This window comes from Tupaia chinensis, unplaced genomic scaffold (assembly GCF_000334495.1).
Source record: "Tupaia chinensis unplaced genomic scaffold, TupChi_1.0 Scaffold138491_1, whole genome shotgun sequence".
Taxonomy (NCBI): Eukaryota; Metazoa; Chordata; class Mammalia; order Scandentia; family Tupaiidae; genus Tupaia; species Tupaia belangeri.
Genome location: NW_006198387.1, coordinates 264,878 through 281,524, shown reverse-complemented (window position 1 = coordinate 281,524; position 16,647 = coordinate 264,878). Strand labels below are relative to the sequence as shown.

The 16,647-nt window shown below is 49.4% G+C and overlaps 1 protein-coding gene and 1 long non-coding RNA gene across 3 annotated transcripts in view; one reads left to right on the top strand and one right to left on the bottom strand.

The window, feature by feature from the left end:
* COL15A1 (collagen type XV alpha 1 chain) overlaps positions 1 to 16,647 on the bottom strand; it is a 122,423-nt gene that overhangs the window by 23,660 nt on the left and 82,116 nt on the right. The window contains exons 16-27 of the mRNA XM_006161378.2: positions 16,362 to 16,397; positions 15,818 to 15,958; positions 15,478 to 15,546; positions 14,272 to 14,307; positions 14,084 to 14,167; positions 11,482 to 11,547; positions 9,372 to 9,407; positions 7,342 to 7,404; positions 4,749 to 4,817; positions 4,608 to 4,643; positions 1,829 to 1,882; positions 1,666 to 1,725 (exon numbers count right to left, since the gene is read on the bottom strand). Of these exons, the coding sequence (XP_006161440.1) occupies positions 1,666 to 1,725; positions 1,829 to 1,882; positions 4,608 to 4,643; positions 4,749 to 4,817; positions 7,342 to 7,404; positions 9,372 to 9,407; positions 11,482 to 11,547; positions 14,084 to 14,167; positions 14,272 to 14,307; positions 15,478 to 15,546; positions 15,818 to 15,958; positions 16,362 to 16,397 (750 nt within the window). The remainder of the gene's footprint in view (positions 1 to 1,665; positions 1,726 to 1,828; positions 1,883 to 4,607; positions 4,644 to 4,748; positions 4,818 to 7,341; positions 7,405 to 9,371; positions 9,408 to 11,481; positions 11,548 to 14,083; positions 14,168 to 14,271; positions 14,308 to 15,477; positions 15,547 to 15,817; positions 15,959 to 16,361; positions 16,398 to 16,647) is intronic.
* The window catches only part of LOC102475866 (uncharacterized), a 19,740-nt gene continuing 9,542 nt past the window's right edge, over positions 6,450 to 16,647 (top strand). The window contains exons 1-3 of one of the 2 annotated variants that reach the window (XR_336424.3): positions 6,450 to 6,854; positions 9,027 to 9,073; positions 10,367 to 11,474. This is a non-coding gene — a long non-coding RNA (uncharacterized LOC102475866). Of the gene's footprint in view, positions 6,855 to 9,026; positions 9,074 to 10,366; positions 11,475 to 16,647 lie in introns of those variants that run through there. The other variant, XR_001371366.2, reaches the window with a different exon arrangement.

Sequence of the window (16,647 nt, the reverse complement as noted above, 5' to 3'; positions counted from 1 at the left end):
ACAGGAGACCTCCCCCAGGGCCTGGGGACGCAGAGAGGTAAAGAGGGTCCCCCAAGCCCACAGCTTCTCCCCGGGGTAACCCAGGCACTTCTATATCTGTGATCACACTGTGTCTATACAACAAACCATGGGGAGATAGCAGAGCAACAAGTATTGACATATGCAGATAAAGAAGCCCAGAGAAGGGAAGTGACCTGCTCAGGGCCACACAGCAACTTAACGGAGGAACTGGGATTGGAACCCAGATCCCAACTCCCAGAGCAGTGCTTGGTCAATACTGAGCTTCCCACTTCTCTATCAGTGAATTCCTTAGTGTGGAGATGGGGTAGGGCAGGGAACCCTTAGGTAATACAGTGCCTGAGAGAATGTCTCATCAAAAAATAAATGCAAAACTCTATCAGTCAACAGAGCCATTTTCTTCTCTCTCTCTTTTTTCTTTTTTAGAAGTTTTTGCCTTGGGTGCATGTGTTTGCTGGAGAAAGAGTAAAAGAGACGGAGATAGCTGGAGAGAGTAAGAGACAGAGACAGTGAGAGGGAAAGTGAGAAATCACCCCCTAGAGGGGATGCCCATGCCATAATCCCTTCTCCGTTCTCCTGGGTATGCAAGCACGCATCTCTGGCATAAGTTTCAAGCCACCGGGTCCAGGACTCGAACCATGGTCAGCCATGCGGGAATCCAGCGATGTAACTGCTCTACCATCTGCTCGCCACAGCAGAGCCAATTTTTAAAGCCGGGTAAGCCTGGCTTAAATACCACATAGCATTTCTCCTCCAACCCTGCGGCCCTCACGGGACCCTGTGGCAGGGGAGGCTCTGACAGGCAGGCGTGAGCCACCTAGTCCATGTGGAAGCTGCTTTTGATCACTAAATGAAGCACCAGTGTCCAGTTGACCTAACAGTCCCAGTGGGCTTCGTCGGTGTGAGACAGACCCCTGAGGTGTCAGTAGAGTGCATTTCTGGGTCTCTGGATGCACCAAGTAGAGCAGGATGTGTGGTTCAAACAGAAGCAGCAGGCCTAGCGCTCTGCTTGCATCTCGGTTTGGCACTTATTGGTTGGGTGAGCCTCAGAGGGTGTCTTGACTTCTACAGGCCCCTGTTTCCTCTGGTATAAAACAAGGACTCCAAAGAGTGTCCCCTGAGATAGTCGTCCCCAAGACCAAGTGAGAAACTGCCCTTAAAGGCACTTTGCACAGTGTCTGGTACAGAGTAGATTCTCAGGCAATGCTGACTTCTCCTAAACCCCGGGCCCTGCTGACACCCTGAGTCTGCCAGCCTTTGAGGCCCTACCCAGTGAGACGATCTGCCTCAGTATGCCACAGCCTTCACTGAGCCCCTAGCGACGTGAGCAAGCGCTGGGACCATGTAAAGGACGGAAGCGGGGATATTAGTCAGAAGACCCGGGACTTGGAACCACACTTCCTGATATGCCCAGGTTGCTCCACTTAGACGGGAATGCTCAGGGCCCCCCCGAGGGCCAGCTGGAGGACAGGGCTGGGTGGGAAGACCTGGAAGTGGTGGTGGAGGAAGAAGAATAGCATTCCAGGATGTACAGCCTGCAAGCCCTGCTCACTGGATCCGTTCTCTCACCCCTCCTCTGGACACCAGCCTCTGGACCCCACCCAGGTTCCCAGGTGACGGGCTGGGAACCGTGGTCATGGCACTCACCGGCATCATGATCCCTCGATCTCCTTTGGCGCCCTTGAGGCCATTCAGTCCAGGGCGACCCTGAAACCCACAGGAAGCATCTTAGCAAACCATTCTCTGCCCACAGGCCAGCCCGGCCCCTGTGTCCTCCCTTACCGCTGGACCGAGGAACACTGATACCTACAGGTCGTCCAGGGAGGCCGAATTCTCCTTTATGACCCGGTGGTCCTTTGGGCCCCTAGAGGCAAAATAAACACCAGATCAGAAAAGAACAGCAGCTTAGGGTTCAGGGAGACGAGGAAGCTCAGCTACGTTTGCAGCAGTGATGACGGTAAGGCACTGATTGGAGGAAGGAGGGCAAGGGGCAATTACAAAGCATATACCTGCCTGGCTCATGTGTCCTACCCTCTGCTCTCAGCTAGAAACCCTTGCTCAGGCCCCACTTCCCTGCAGGCTCTCTCCCTCCCCAACCCTGAGCCTGACCCCTTGCAGTCAGGGCCGACCAAGGAGGAGAAGGTCTGGTGCTCAGGGCCTTACCTCCCAGGTAGCAGGTGCTAAGCCAGCTTAAACACAGACCATTGTCATTGTCCTATATCCCAGGGCCCACCAGGTCCCCCATGCTGAATAATGTAGCCCTGCCTCCCTCCTCCTGCCGGCCCTGCCTGATAACTTGTTCCAGGATTTGGTCCCCGTCTTGTTCCCACCTGTCCCCAGAACCAGAATCTTGGCCTCGCTCCCTCCCTCCCAGTCCTCCAGTGGTCTCTGGCCACGGGTCCTATTTCAGTGCTGACTTTCTTTCTTTCTTTCTTTTTTGAAAAGAATTGATTTATTTATAAAGAATTATATATTTTACTTTATTTTATTATCATTATTTTTAATTTGACCAGAGAGAGACACAGAAAGAGAAAGTGAGAAGGCAAGTTGCGAGGTCCAGGACTCAAACCATGGTCAGCCATATGGGAGTCCTGCACTTTAACCACTGTACCACCTGCTGGCCCCCAGTGCTGGCTTTCTAAGTCCACATGTTCCTAGAGCAATGGCCCTGCTCCCAACTCCTGCAGGAAGCCTCATGTCTTCCAGTACCTGGGACACCGACTTCTTGGCCCACAAAGCCTGTGACGCTGCGACTGTTCCCAGAACATTTTCTACATCTAGACTACACCTTCCCATGCCGAGAGCTGGGCCTGTCTGTCTCTCAGGCAAACGGCTGTGCACTCTCCCTTCTTCCTGCTACCATTAACACCTATAGTTATGCCCTGAAACACGGCAAAAATAAAGACTGAGTTGAACCAGGGTCTGTATGGAAAGCACCCAGGTCATATCACTCGTTGGGAAAGAAAAGCAAATACAGAAGGGGTTGACAGGGCACAGGCCACTTGGCAGGTCGGTCCTAGTGTAAGACCTCCCACTGAATCTTGTTCAATGCAGATCCAGAATGTTGGGGTGCAGCCTCCAGGTCTGCATTTCTAACAAGCTCCCAGGTGATGTTGATGCTGGTCCACACTTTGAGTAACAACACTCTGTAGAATTTGAAAAGGAGCTGTAAGCTGTATTAGTCATGAGGGCCACAGCTACCCCACATGGCGTCTCTGTGCAAGCTGGAAGAAACAGCCCCTTATGCCTATCTTTGGCAGGCTGTGCACAAGCTGGGCCTCACTGGAACAACAGCATTGCATCCACAGCAGCCTGCTGGCTACTAGAACCAGCTGTGTGTATTTCCCACCATATTGGAGGTTGACAACTGGTTAGCCAGTGGTTAAATAAGACTCTCTCAGTCTGCCTTAGCTTTCAGTTACCCAGCTCCAGGGTGTCCACCGTGCCTGACTTAAGGGACCCAAAACCTCAGAGGTCTTTTGAAGGATGCACCCTGCAGGTTATGGGCTATTTATCAAGGACATGCGGCTGTTACACAACTATGTGATCCTCCCTCCCCAGGCCTAGATCAGCTTCAGATGAACAAACCCCATGTACAATTCTCCAGCTCAAACTATTTCGAATGAATCAAGGGCAGCTTACTTATTGGAGGCAGTGTGTTTGAAATAGCCTGGATGGAGTCAGACGAGCTGGCCTCAAATTCCCACCCTGCCGCTTTCAAGCTGTGTGACAGTGGGCCGTTTACTTAACCTCCTTAAGTCTCAGTTCTTTGTCTATAACATGGGGTCCTGATACTCACTCTTAGGGCTGTGAGGATGAGATGGGATGACCTATGTGAAGTGGCAGTGCACTGTCTGACCCTTCCTAGATGTTCTACCTGAATGACCTTCGTTTCTTGGGGAGATCTGTATGATGGACGTAACATCATCTAGTATTAATTCAATCCCCTCAACCTACAGATGGGGAAAATAGAAGCCCAGAGACAGAACAGAGTTTGCTTCAGTCTCACAGACAATGGTGGCCATTCTGAACCAGAATCCAGAAAACCCAGAGAGATTTAATGGGGTTCCTTCAAGGAGTTCCCTGCAGCACTAGCAATTCCTTGGCAAATATTATCATAGAACTGAAAGTGCTTGCCATCATCTGACTCTTCTCTTTCTTGGGTATACAGTTAAACTACATGTCGGAGGTCCCAGGCATCTGAGTTCTGGCCAATGGAATGTACTAGAAATACTTGTCTTCCACGGTCTCTTCCCACTCCCGTTTCAGCCTACTGGCTGAAAGACACTGGTACGACCTTGAATCTACAAGATGTCAGGCACAGGACGAAAGAATCTCCTGGGTCTCTGAGTCACTGCTTGGAGGGGACATGCCCAACTGAGAACCACCACAATAGACTTGTCAAGTGTTCAGATAAGTTGCTGTTGTGTTAAACCACTGAGACTGCCATTTAACTGCAGTTCACTTGCTCTAATACACGTGCATATTGCCACATCCCATGTCATTTCACAACTAAATCTAATCAACCCCCACTAGAATAAATGCCTCAGACTCCAGAGCAGACCCAATGGAGACGTGCTCTGGCTTACCATGGGTCCTGGGGCTCCATGCATTCCGGGTTCACCCTGAAAGAGGGAGATACATACTGGTCACTCAGAGGAACACTGAGGCAGAAACAAAGAAGCAAGCCCGAGGCAGATGGGTGCTTTGGGGTCTGGTGACATAATTACCTTTTCTCCCTTCAGTCCTTCCAGAGGGACGTCCCCTGTCAGGATGGCGCCCGGCTCTCCCTTCTCACCCTGCAATTCAGAGAACCTTTTGATGAAGTTGGGTTTCCTTCTGCCACCTTGTCCAGAGAGCCGTGAAGCTCTCTCAGTCCTGCCACCATGAGTTTTCTTGGCTTCAGCCCACCCACCCAACCTGCTATTTCCTGTTAAGAGTATTCCAACAGCCTCATAGGTGACTGAACGTTTTCTCCACTATCCTCTCCATGCTCCATCAGGGTTACTGCCCTAGAGCCCAGGAATGTTCTTCCTCACCCCTGAGGGGCTCCCACTGCATCCTCCCTCTCGACCCACCAGGATTCAACCCCTACGTGGTCCTGCCTGGCACACTCCCAGAACCTCTGGCTCCTAACACATTGAATGGCTTGCTTTCCTAAAAACTCAACTTGAAATCTGTTCTTATCAAGAATCCTTTATTCTTATTAATATATCTGCAATTGAGAAAGATATGGAGGTGAAAACCTTGTATCTCCATGTGCAACTTTACCTCCAAAAGCCATGCTCCTGTCCAAACACTTGGTTGGGCAAAACTATCTCAGAGGTGAGAAAATAGGAGATGGGGAGACTGGTGGCAAGACATAGAGCCCTGTTCTTAATCCTGTCCCAAACAGAACCACCTACTACCCCAGGAGGCTTCTGAGATATACGTCCAGAGAACAAAGCTAGGTAGAGAACCTTTTATACGTCTCCAAGGCCTTGGTGCCAAACTTCAGTGCTGGCCCCTTGGAGCTGGGCAGGGCCACGCTGAAGTCTCCTTTCAACAGGGCTGGAAGCAGCCAGAGCAGAGGTACCAAAGCAAGCAGAGCAGCCTTGTCTCTAGCCCTTAAGCCCACAGCTGATATTTGGGTCTTACCACTCCGCCGATGAGGAAAGGCAGTCCTGAGCCCGCTAGCAGCAAGAAGAAGCAAGCACAAAAGTATTAGAGGCAGAGCGAGAGAAAGCGCATTTGATGGAAGGACTGGAGCAGAGTTGCCGGGGTGCTCATCCCAGTCGTGTCATGGGATTAGGGGCAGAGGTGCCATTTTGGTCCCTCTAGACCCCTCTAAACTGCTCATGTCTGACCAGGCTCCTCCCAAATCAGAGCTGCCCTGACTCCATTCCATCTCTTTAGGTCTGTGGAAGCAAAATCATCCCAAGACACCCCGTCCTGTGGTGCCAACCACTGCCCAGGATACCAAGCCCTCCACCCCCTGGATCAGAGTCCCAACAGAAGCTGCAGCCTCTCTCCTCCACCTTGGAGGCCAGTGTGGAATGGTGGGAGGAGGGAGAAAGGAGAGCCCAATTCCCCTCCTCTCAGAGCTCACACCCTTACTGGCTCCTCAAGGCAGGCACGGGGGCTGCACAGGGCTCCTAGTGGCTCTAATGCAGACATCCATCACAGCAGAGCCCACCTTCCCTGTCAGCCCTTTGCAAGTCTGTTCCTGCTCTCTTGCTTCTGCATCCCTAGTGCCAAGTGCAAAAACTCTCTGGCACACCTTAGGGGATCGATGGCAGCAAGACTGATGAGGACATAAATGGACGGATAAGTAACTGAATCCAGTCCAGAGTGTGCAATCTGTTTGTGGATGTCACCTGCTCCCTGCCTACAGTAACCAACTGGGAAGTTAATTCAAAGTGGCAAAGGTGGAAGGGAACAAAGGTCAGTTCTACAACTGGGGAGGTCCCAGGCAGTGCTCTGACTGCTAGGTGTTTATTCCAAAGATTCTGAACCAAGGCTGTCATGCGACTGCAGAATGCCCCACCTTACCATTTCTAAATGTTAGTATTTATTTTAGCCATTATAATACACTCTGTCATCCAGCGGGTGTTTGAGTGTTGTGTGTGTACCAGGCCCTGTGCTAGTACCAGAGGTACAGAAGAGAAACTGGCACGAAGCTTGTCCTCAGGGAGTGCTCAACAGGTACTAGTCAAAGTACAGCACAAGCCGTAACAGCAGTCAAAGGGGATTGCATTGTCTTTTCAAATTCTGGTGGAATTTCACCACCCATACTGTACTCTCATCAAGGAGGAACCAGGAGATTATACAACTTAACAGCTGAACAGTGACTGCTAGTAAGTATGGGATTTCTTTCTTTTTTTCCTTTGTTTTCTAGATTTTTGCCATAGTTTATATGCACAAGCCAGACAGAGTCAGAGAGAAAGAGAGAGAAATTACGCCCCAGGGAGGGTGGCCACACTGCAATCCTTTCTCCTCCATTCTCCTCTTGAGATTTCACATTCCCCCACACACTCCTGGCATGATTTTCAAGCCTGGCCCAGGACTTAAACCATGGTCTACCATGTGGGAATGCAGCACCTTAACCACTATACTACCAGCTGGTCCAGTGGGACTTCTTTTTGGCATGATGGAAATGTTTTAGAATTAGACTATGGAGATGATTGCATGATTGGGTGAATCTACTAAAAAGATGAATTGTACAGTTATATGGTATGCAAATTGCATTTCAAAGAAGAAAAAAGTTAACAACTATTTCAGTCAATTTGAAACATTTAGCAAATTCCAGAGCAGGGTCCCACCTGGATGTGTGACCCCTCTTACCTGTTCTCCTTTCAGTCCCGGAAATCCAGGCACACCAGTGTCACCTTTTGGTCCTCTAGGGCCCTGGAAGGAATCAATGGACAGTATTTTGTTTGCTAAAATTAAAATGATTTCACCAATTGGAAACATTTTTCTTTCCCTCAAAAAGTGGAGTACAGAGTGCTATTCCCCAGGCTGGTGGAAGTCATGATTAGCTGCGTTATTTTCTTAACTTTAAGAAGTCCGGATATTGTGATGTGGGGAGAATAAGACGCACTGAGTATTGGGAAGGCTCTCTGTACATTGGTTCCCTCCTCCCGGGAACTACTGAAACTTCCTGTTATCTGGCCCTACAGCCCTGCCTCTCCCCACAGCTTCTCCAGGCCATCCTATAGCCCGTCTCCCCACCTTACCCGCTCCATGACTTCCACCCTTTCTCTGGCTTCCCACTACCTATGACATGAGGTCCAAATCTCCCAGCCGGACACCCAAACCAGCTCAGCCTCACCTTAGCACTCCAGGGCCAACTCCTTCCCTTCATCTCTACACTAACCCCTCTGCCATCCACCTGCAGGGCTGCCCATCCACCTCCTAGCAGAGTCAGATTCTCTTACCAGCCAGAGGAGACCTGTTTTTCAGTTTGTTTTCTTTCTTTTTAAAAAAAGTTTATTTCTTTGATGAGAGAGACAGAGACAAGGAGAAACAGGCATCCCCCACAGAGCTTTCACACCACAACCCACAACCCTAGGCTAGGCCAGCCAGGATCACAGTCATGTGTGGTGAGCCCAGTGTGTACAGGCTAACCTCTGGATGCAAACTTGGGACCTTCCTATATGGCTTCAGCCTCGCAGAGCAGTGCATTACTGCAATGCATTACTGCACCACAGCATGCCATATTGAATTTATTTCCTGTGAGACAGACAGACAGACACCCTTGACAGGATCTTGCCATACCACGATGCCCCCAGCCAGCCAGGATCATGGACTCTTAAGTATGTGCACGGTTGTGCTCAACATGTTCAGGTTAATCCAGGATTTAAACTGGGCCTCTCACATGACCCTTATAGGTCCTTACTACCTGCCATGGCCTGAAGGCCCTTTAGAGGAGCCTGGGGCTCCCTGAAGAACACAGAGCAATTCATTTAGAGGAGAATGTACTCTGGGTTTTGAGTGACTTCACTGGGCTGGGCCTCTTCTGCTAACCAAGAGTTCTTCTGCTAGCCATTCTCTCCGGTTTGAGTGTCTAGTTAGCACGTATTTGTAGTGTCATCCTAGGATATGCTCCTTGAGGAAGTATAAAAAATTTAGGAAAGTATAAAGAAATAGGAAAAGAGATCACCTACTTCCACCCTCAAGAATACAGTTCCCTCATGTTTCTGATCAACTTCCTTCATTTATTTTGGAAGCAGTGCGTGTGACCTGTTGGCCTTCAGAGCTGCAGCATCTTAGGGAAATCACGCTGGTCCTACCTTGGGACCTGCCCTTGGGCTCTAGTACAAGCTCAAACTTTTAGGCAAAATGAATGACTTTCTACAGAGAAATGCATTTCACCTTCCACGCTGAATGCCCCGTAGTGGTGCACACAGACTACTGTTGTTGGACTTCTGTCCATGGTTCCCTTTCCTCCCCATCCTCTCTCTTTAGGGACTTTATCCACGGGGACTTTATCTCCTTGAAATGACTGACTGATCCACTCCCATTCATAGGTCATCAGCTGCTGACTCAGGCTTTGGTTGGTGCCAGGAAAAGAGAGGTAAGACCCAACCCTCCACAAGCTATTAGTAGAACAGTTGAGGAAAAAAATTTAAAAAAGATAAGGGCACAAATAACTGTTACTTAAGGCAGAAAAGAACCACAGGAGAGGTAAAAATAAAGCTCTGTGGGTTTCAAGGACGGGGATGCTTCCAGGTGGGAGCAATGAGAAAAGCTTAATGTACAAGGCAGTGCTGGAGCTTGGTCGTGCAGATAGAGGAAAATGTCATTTCAGGTAGGAGGAACAGAAAAAGCATAGCCACAGGGCATAGGCGGAAGGTAGTGATTGTGGTACTTACTGGAAACCCTGGCAGCCCAGGTATACCATCCGGCCCCTGTGACACACCAAAGACAAGGCAGGATCAGGAGCAGCACCACTGGAGTCGGTAGGGATACCCTGCCTTGGGGGCCCACTCCCTACCAGCACTTTCTAAAGGCCTGAGTATGTTCCCACAAGGCTGGGCTCACTACTCCATTTTGCAGAGAAGGATGCTAAGGCCTGCAGAGAGGAAGGACACACAGGTAGACTCACACATCTAGTTAATGCCTGAGGCAGAAATTGTGCTCAGGGATCCAGAACTCTGCACTTTGTCACAGCCTCTTCGGCCATGAAATTGCTCAGTGTTTAAACTCTCCGGGGGCGATGAATGCACCACTCGGGATATCAGTAATATGCTCCGAGGCTCACAGGATGAGCTGGGTGGAGTCGAAGTGATGTGTGTTGGTGGGACTCAGTTCTTTTCCCTTAGTAGGAGTGAGAATTTTGAAGGACGAGTGATTTTAAAAGACCCAGGACACAGAGAGCTTGCACTTCACTCTACAGTGGGCCAGGACTTCCCTTCCTGCCAACCCTAGGCCCCTGTAGCTGTTAAAGGCATGTGAATTTGGCTGAATATAATGTACAGAGAGATAACTAGATATAGACAAGTTTCTCACCACATTTGTGTGTGTGTGTGTGTGCATGTGTGTGTACACACACACATATATACATATATACATGTGTTTGTTTATATATGTATAAATATATATGTTGGGGTGGAAAATCGTAAGGGTGACAACCAGAACTGGAGTCCTCTCAAAAGGGAACTGCTTCTGAATAGGAAAAAACTCGATCCAGTATTGGGGATGAAGGGGCCATGGAGGGATGGAGGGATGGATTCTTCACTGGGATTGGGAAGGAAGTATGGAGTAGAAGTTGGAGTGGAAGCATGGTAATGCAGGCTGTCCAGGCCCAGGGACTATTAGAACAGATATGTTCACTATCCTAATTTAGGCCATCTGTGTTTTGTTTCAGTATCAACACACCTAATGGCCTAAGCCTCCTACAATTTGGAAAAAAGCAAAGCTCATCCGGGAATGGATTTTATTTGCTAGCTGGTGTGCTTTAGGATCTGATTATTGGGGTGTCTGGGATTGTCTTAGTAGGAATCAAGGAAGGAAGCCCTGTTGGAGGTAGAATGGAAGAGGCAGGAAGATGACCCTCAGCAGATGAGCAGTCTGGCACCAGAGGAACCTCCCAGGGTGTAGGCAGAACCTTAGGGTGATCTGTGGATTTTCCCCAAGATGTGGATGGATGGAAGTTTAGGCCAGCCTCCTTGGGATCTGCAGTGGTGGGTGGCACCAAAAGACATCTGGATTGCACAGCTGTGCAAGTGTAAGCCTCTGTCTCCATGGTGACAGGTACACAGTGCCACAGTGCAAAGCAGCCTCACATCCCCCACCTCTAAAAGCCGCCCGGGCTGGTGAGTGCTATCAGAGAAGAGAATCAGAGGTTCAGAGTGGTGCGAGGTGGAGATGGAACTGGAACCCCAGGGCCAGAGCTCTTTCTTCTCTCCCTAGCTATCACAAAGCAGGTGCTGGAAAATGAAATCGCTTTTTACACAGCTGTAGGAGGAAGCTTCCTTCCTCGTAGGCCCTGTGGTGCCGTTGGCCAGCTCTGCAGACTTGCAGGAATAATGTGACTTGTTGATGTGTTAGTTCTTGGTCTCTAAAATGAGGCTAGAGAGACTGAAGTAAGCCACATTCCCTCCTCGTGCTCCAGTTCCCCCGCTTGCACAAGGAGAGGTGTCTATAGGCCCCTCCTGTTCTGTGGAAAGAGATGGCATAAAAAGGGGCTGGGCAAAGCACTGCACAGACCTCAATGTGTCCTGCTAGTTGGACTCATGGGTTTGTATTACACATATTTCTAGTGCATACGACTGGAAGCTTCCACTGCATTGGACAAAACTCTCCACATGGTCAAATCGATGTGAGAGCAATTTTTCAAAATTGTGAAGCTCTCTTTCCATCCACTCTGATACATTCTAGCCTTATGCTTTCAGAGCTAAAAGGATTCCAAACCAACCCAACTTGGTTTCAACAGAGACATCTGGGTAGGAACCACACTTGAGGGTAGCTGAGGATACGAACCGGAGGACCCACGAGCTCAGGGATGTCCGAGAAATTCATGAATCCCTGGGTGACGTTGATCAAAGACTGAAAAGAGAAAAATCAGACAATGAGGACAAACGATGGCACGTGCTCTGCCTTGGTTCTGGCCAGGAGGCTTTAACTGAAGCCACCCAGTGTGGCAGAGCACTGCAGACGTCGGTAACACCTTCAACCCATTGCCAAGCACATCCGCCCCTCTCACTTCCAAATCAGCCCTGGGTGGCCTTATCATTTCCCTCTTTTAATTAAATTTAAAATTACACAATACATAAATGTCTTCTCCCTTTTAAAAATTTTAAACATAAATATGTATATAATACGCACCCACAGAATGCATATGATGTTGGTCTATGTGTTTGTCCATGTGGTTATTTTACATAAATGGCATCAGGACGTACATATTATTCCTCAACTCGCTTTTTTCCACATTCCGTGTGGAGATCTTTCCCATATTGTGTGAGGTCTGGGAGTGTGAGTATTTTCAGTTTTCTATGGACTGCCAAGGAGCCGTCCAAAGGGGCCATACAATTCACACTTCCACCAAAAGTCCCCAAGATTACCTTTTGCTCCACATCCTTACCCACATTGATCTTTATGTTCTTAATTTTGTCAGAGAATATATGTACTTGCCAAAGAGAAATGGGGAGAGGAAAGTGAGAAAGCACCCCTGCCAGGGGAATGGCCATGCCTCAGTCCCTTCTCCTCCATTCTCCTCTTAGGATTTTGGGCACACAAGCACATGTACTCAAAGCATTTTTCCAGCCACCCCATTTAGGACTTGAACCATGCAGTCAGCTGTGTGGGATCAGCTGCCTTAACCACCATGCCACAGGATGGCCCCATACTTGCTATTTTTAAAGCATACTTTCTTTTTCTCTTTTAACTCTGATCATCTTTTCCCAGTTCACTCTTTCCATCGTCTGTCAGTGTGTATTATTTCTCTCAGAAGGGCTACAATTTTTCATAAATGCAATGTCCTGGTATTAAGTGGACCATGATCTGGTGCCCGCCTGCATTCAAGCCTCCAAATTCCCATCGCTCTCCACCAGCTCTGTGCCAGCTACCCAGTCAGTTCTCTGTATCTTGGGCACACCCACTTTGTCTTACTTCTTGAAATTCCCATCGCTCTCCACCAGCTCTGTGCCGGCTACTCAGTCAGTTCTCTGTATCTTTGGTTCAGGGGTCCTGTCATCTGAACTCTGGAACTTCATGCCTAACTGGTAAAATCATTCCCCACTTTCTAGTCCTGGCTCAAAGGCACTTCCTCCAAAAAGTCTTCCTTGACTTCTCACATCCTCCCTTGTCTCCCACTTGGGTCCTCTGCCTCTCGGTTCCAGCCATTCTCCTGACTGCACTGGAGGCTCCCCAAAGGTGGGAACTGCGTCTGTCTTACCCTTGTACCCACAGGCCTGGCGTGGGCCCTGACACAGAGTGTATGAGACGAGAATTAAATGACACCAGTGTTTCATTCAGCAACACAACCGTGACTGAGCCTGCACTGTGTGCCAGCGGCCACGGCGACGGGGGTAAAGGGAAGGGAAGGAGCCCGGGTCAAGTGGAGGCGATGACTTGGACAGCCCACTGCTGTGCAATGATGGCGTCAAAATCACACATTCCTGCCCTCTCCGCTGACGAGCACCGAAGGGGAAGGCGAGACGCTCCCCACTCATGTGGAGATCTTCCCATACACATAGGAAGAATTTTGGAGGATGGACAGTTTTGCTTTTACCAGACTGTCAAAGAGCTGCCCAAAGGGCCCATACAAAGATGTTACCTTTGATGTTAAGGACACTATCTAGTGTAACCTGTGACTTTCCCTGGCCCCTGGAGAGGGGGAGGCACACCCTGATTGGCAGTTTGGGGCACGAATGGGCATGCTTGCTCAGTACTATCCTTCCTACTCCCAGATCTGCCACCTCTAGGAAGCACACCCAGGAGCTGCTGGGTGCATTGGTCAATTAGCAGGAATATTTGGTTCTCCCACTGGGCCAAGGTCTTCAGTGTAACCATCGGTAGTAAAGGTGGTTTCTGAGCCTATGTCTTCATCTTTGGCTTTATTTCTCAAGTGTAAGAACCTGGCTGGGAAATAGAGGTGCTGATTATTTGGTGCTTCCTCGAGACCCCAGCACTTCCAATGCTCCTAGGCTGCTTTTTGAGTTGACCTCAAATGCTGCCAACCAAAAGAGAGGGTTCTGGAAGCACCATGTGAGGGAACAGGGGTAGTAGGGTAGGACGGACGGGCAGGTGACAGCCCAACACTGATGCCACCTATGCACCCCCTGCATACCCAGCAGCCCTGAAATCGTGGCCAACCTTCTTCTCCCTGTAGGAAAGGCAGAGAATGGGGCCAGCAGGTAGCATGATGGTTGGGGCTCTGGACTCCCACATGGCTGACTACGGTTATAGTCCTGGACGAAGAGCCTTGTTTTTTTACTTTCTCTCTCTCTGTGTCTCTCTCTCGTCAAATTAAAAAACAATAATAGTAATTAATAAAATTAAATAATAATTTTTTAACACCTATAAAAAGGAAAAAGAAAGGGTAGAAAATACATAGGTGAGCTCTGACCTGGATGATACTTACACTAGACAAGACCTCAATGCGCCCAGGTGGTCCTCGGGGCCCAGGAGGTCCCACAATGCTTTCTCCGTCCATCCCCCTATCACCCTGGTTACAACAGCGAGAGGTGAAAGATAGTCATTGCACATGGGCAGCGCTTCTAGGCTAGGCGGGAAAGTCCTCCCACCCCCACCACAGGTCTGTGGCTTTACCTTGGCCCCCTGGTCTCCTTTTTCTCCTTTGGGACCCTGGGAAAATAAACAAATATGTCAATGAATATTCTTTAGCGTCTGTTCACGTTGCTCACTCCCCATCTATCCTGATGTCTTGCCTCTCTCCCTGAGTCCTCATGGATTCTGGGCCAGGCAATGAGAGCAAAGGCCGAAGGGCAAATTCCCCTTCAGGGTCAGAATGAACTCTCCCAGAGTGCGGGAGAATCGGAGGCCCTCACCTAGCTGCTGGTGGGGGTCCTCTTGACTCAAATCTCAGAGCCCTCCGCCCCTGGGGAGGGGAGACATCTGCACATTTGATCATAGGAGGGGGGAGTGACACTCCCTTTGGGACTGGGGTTCACAGCTCTGGGCCCCATTTGTCAAACGTAATGAGATCCCGGGGGCTGCTCTTGGTGAGCACAGGCATCGTGAGGGAGATGCACAACTCCCGCTGGGGGCTAGAGGCAGTGGTGAAAGGGGGCTTGGGAGGGATGCACCTGTCAGGAGCCAGGGTTTTGAAATGGGGCAAAGTGTGGGAACTGAGTGGGGCAGCAAGAGGGAGGTGACGAAGCAGTGATGCTTGAAGGCAAGACTAGAGAGGAGAAGAGAGAGAAACAGATGAAGAGGAAGAACATTTCTGATTTTCTGCAAAACGTCTGTGCTGCCCCTCAGAGAAAGAAGCGGTAAAAGGTGCTCTGTGCCCCCACTGCACAGCTGGGGGCTGCAGGCACAGAGAGGGTGAACTACTAAAAGTAACAGTGTGTTCACAGATCTGTATATATCAGCTGAACTTGCTATTGAACGTAGATAGATTAATTAGGATATTTTGTGAATCAGTAAAATGTGGGGGACGGGTGGGAAAGGAATGGAAAGCAACGGTAGATTCCAGAAACGGTGTGGGAGGAGAGTGGGAAATGGCAGAGGGTGATGGGGAAATATATATACATATATATTTAAGAAACAAGAAATGGAAAATTATTTGTTGATGATAACATGTATGAGTAAGCCACCACACAGTGTATTCTGGATGGGAAATTGCATTTTGTACGCTGTGATGATGTTCAATGAATGAACGTAAAATAAATAAATTTAATTAAAAAAAAAAAGACAGTAACAGAGTCAGAACAGCACCCCACGGACTCCTCTCTCAAGCATAACTGCATGACAATCCTAACGACGGTTTCAAACGTTAACCTGTCAACCTACACTTGCAGCTGTCGGTCCGGAGATTCTGGGTTCATGCAACAGCCTGATACCTCCGGAGCCTTCGTTATCCTAGGGAGGGAGGAAGGATGAGATTTGAAGATCCATTTCCTGAGCATCTATCTACTTGAGCCCGGTGAGACATCAAGAGCTGGGGCGTGGAGGGGTGCCGGCACAGCCCCTGCCCTCGGCAGCAGTCAGTCAGTTGAAGGTGAGACATCAAGAGCTGGGGCGTGGAGGGGGGAGCCAGCACAGCCCCTGCCCTCGGCAGCATTCAGTCAGTTGATCTTTCCAGCGGCTCTCAGTATACATCATGCCTCAACCACAGTGAAGGGTGAAGTACCTCAAATTCAAGCCCCTCTGTACAGCCAGGGCCTGGAGGTCCAGGAGGTCCGGGAGGCCCTGGAGGTCCCATGACTCCAGGAGTGCCCACTTGTCCGTTTTTCCCTGGTGGTCCTGGTAAGCCTCTGTTGCCAGGGTCACCCTGAAAGGAAGAAGACAGCCTGATTACCCAGCCCTGGGTTCACTCATGGAAGGAACGACACACATGTGAGTCAGAAAATCGCTCTTTGAACCTAATTAGGTTGATGGATTCTCTGATAGGCACTGCTTAATGGCACAGAACCAGCTGTCTCGCTCATTGACATTTCACTTGGAGATAAGCTGATGTGTTCGTTGACGGCATTAATAGGGAGGGATGTGGAGAACACCGACGGGAATTTACTCCCCACCTTCCCCAGCTGCTCTGCCTTCCCCGAGCAATCCCTCTGTGATGGGTTTCTCTCCGCTCCATGACATTTATATGCTCAGTGCTCCAGCCCAATAGCCTCATTATAGAAAACTCAAAGAAAAGGGAAGAAGGAGCAGGGAAAAAAATTCGCTTTTACCTTTTCACCAACTGAGCCATTGGGTCCTCTTGCTCCCTGCGGGAGGAAAAGAGCGTAAACTAATGGATCTCTCACTCTGTGTTCCAAAGTCTGTGTCCAGAATTATGGTCTCTTAAGGAAGAGGTTGTAAAGACGGGACTCTTTCTGTCTTGGTTTTGACCGGTGTCTCCCAGCTCAGCACAATGGTGTCAGTCTGCTAAGCAAGTCACACTGAATGCTTGTGAGATGCAGTTTGGCACTATTAGTTCATCACTTACTTCAAGAGTAAAATGGAGGAGTTGAAGGT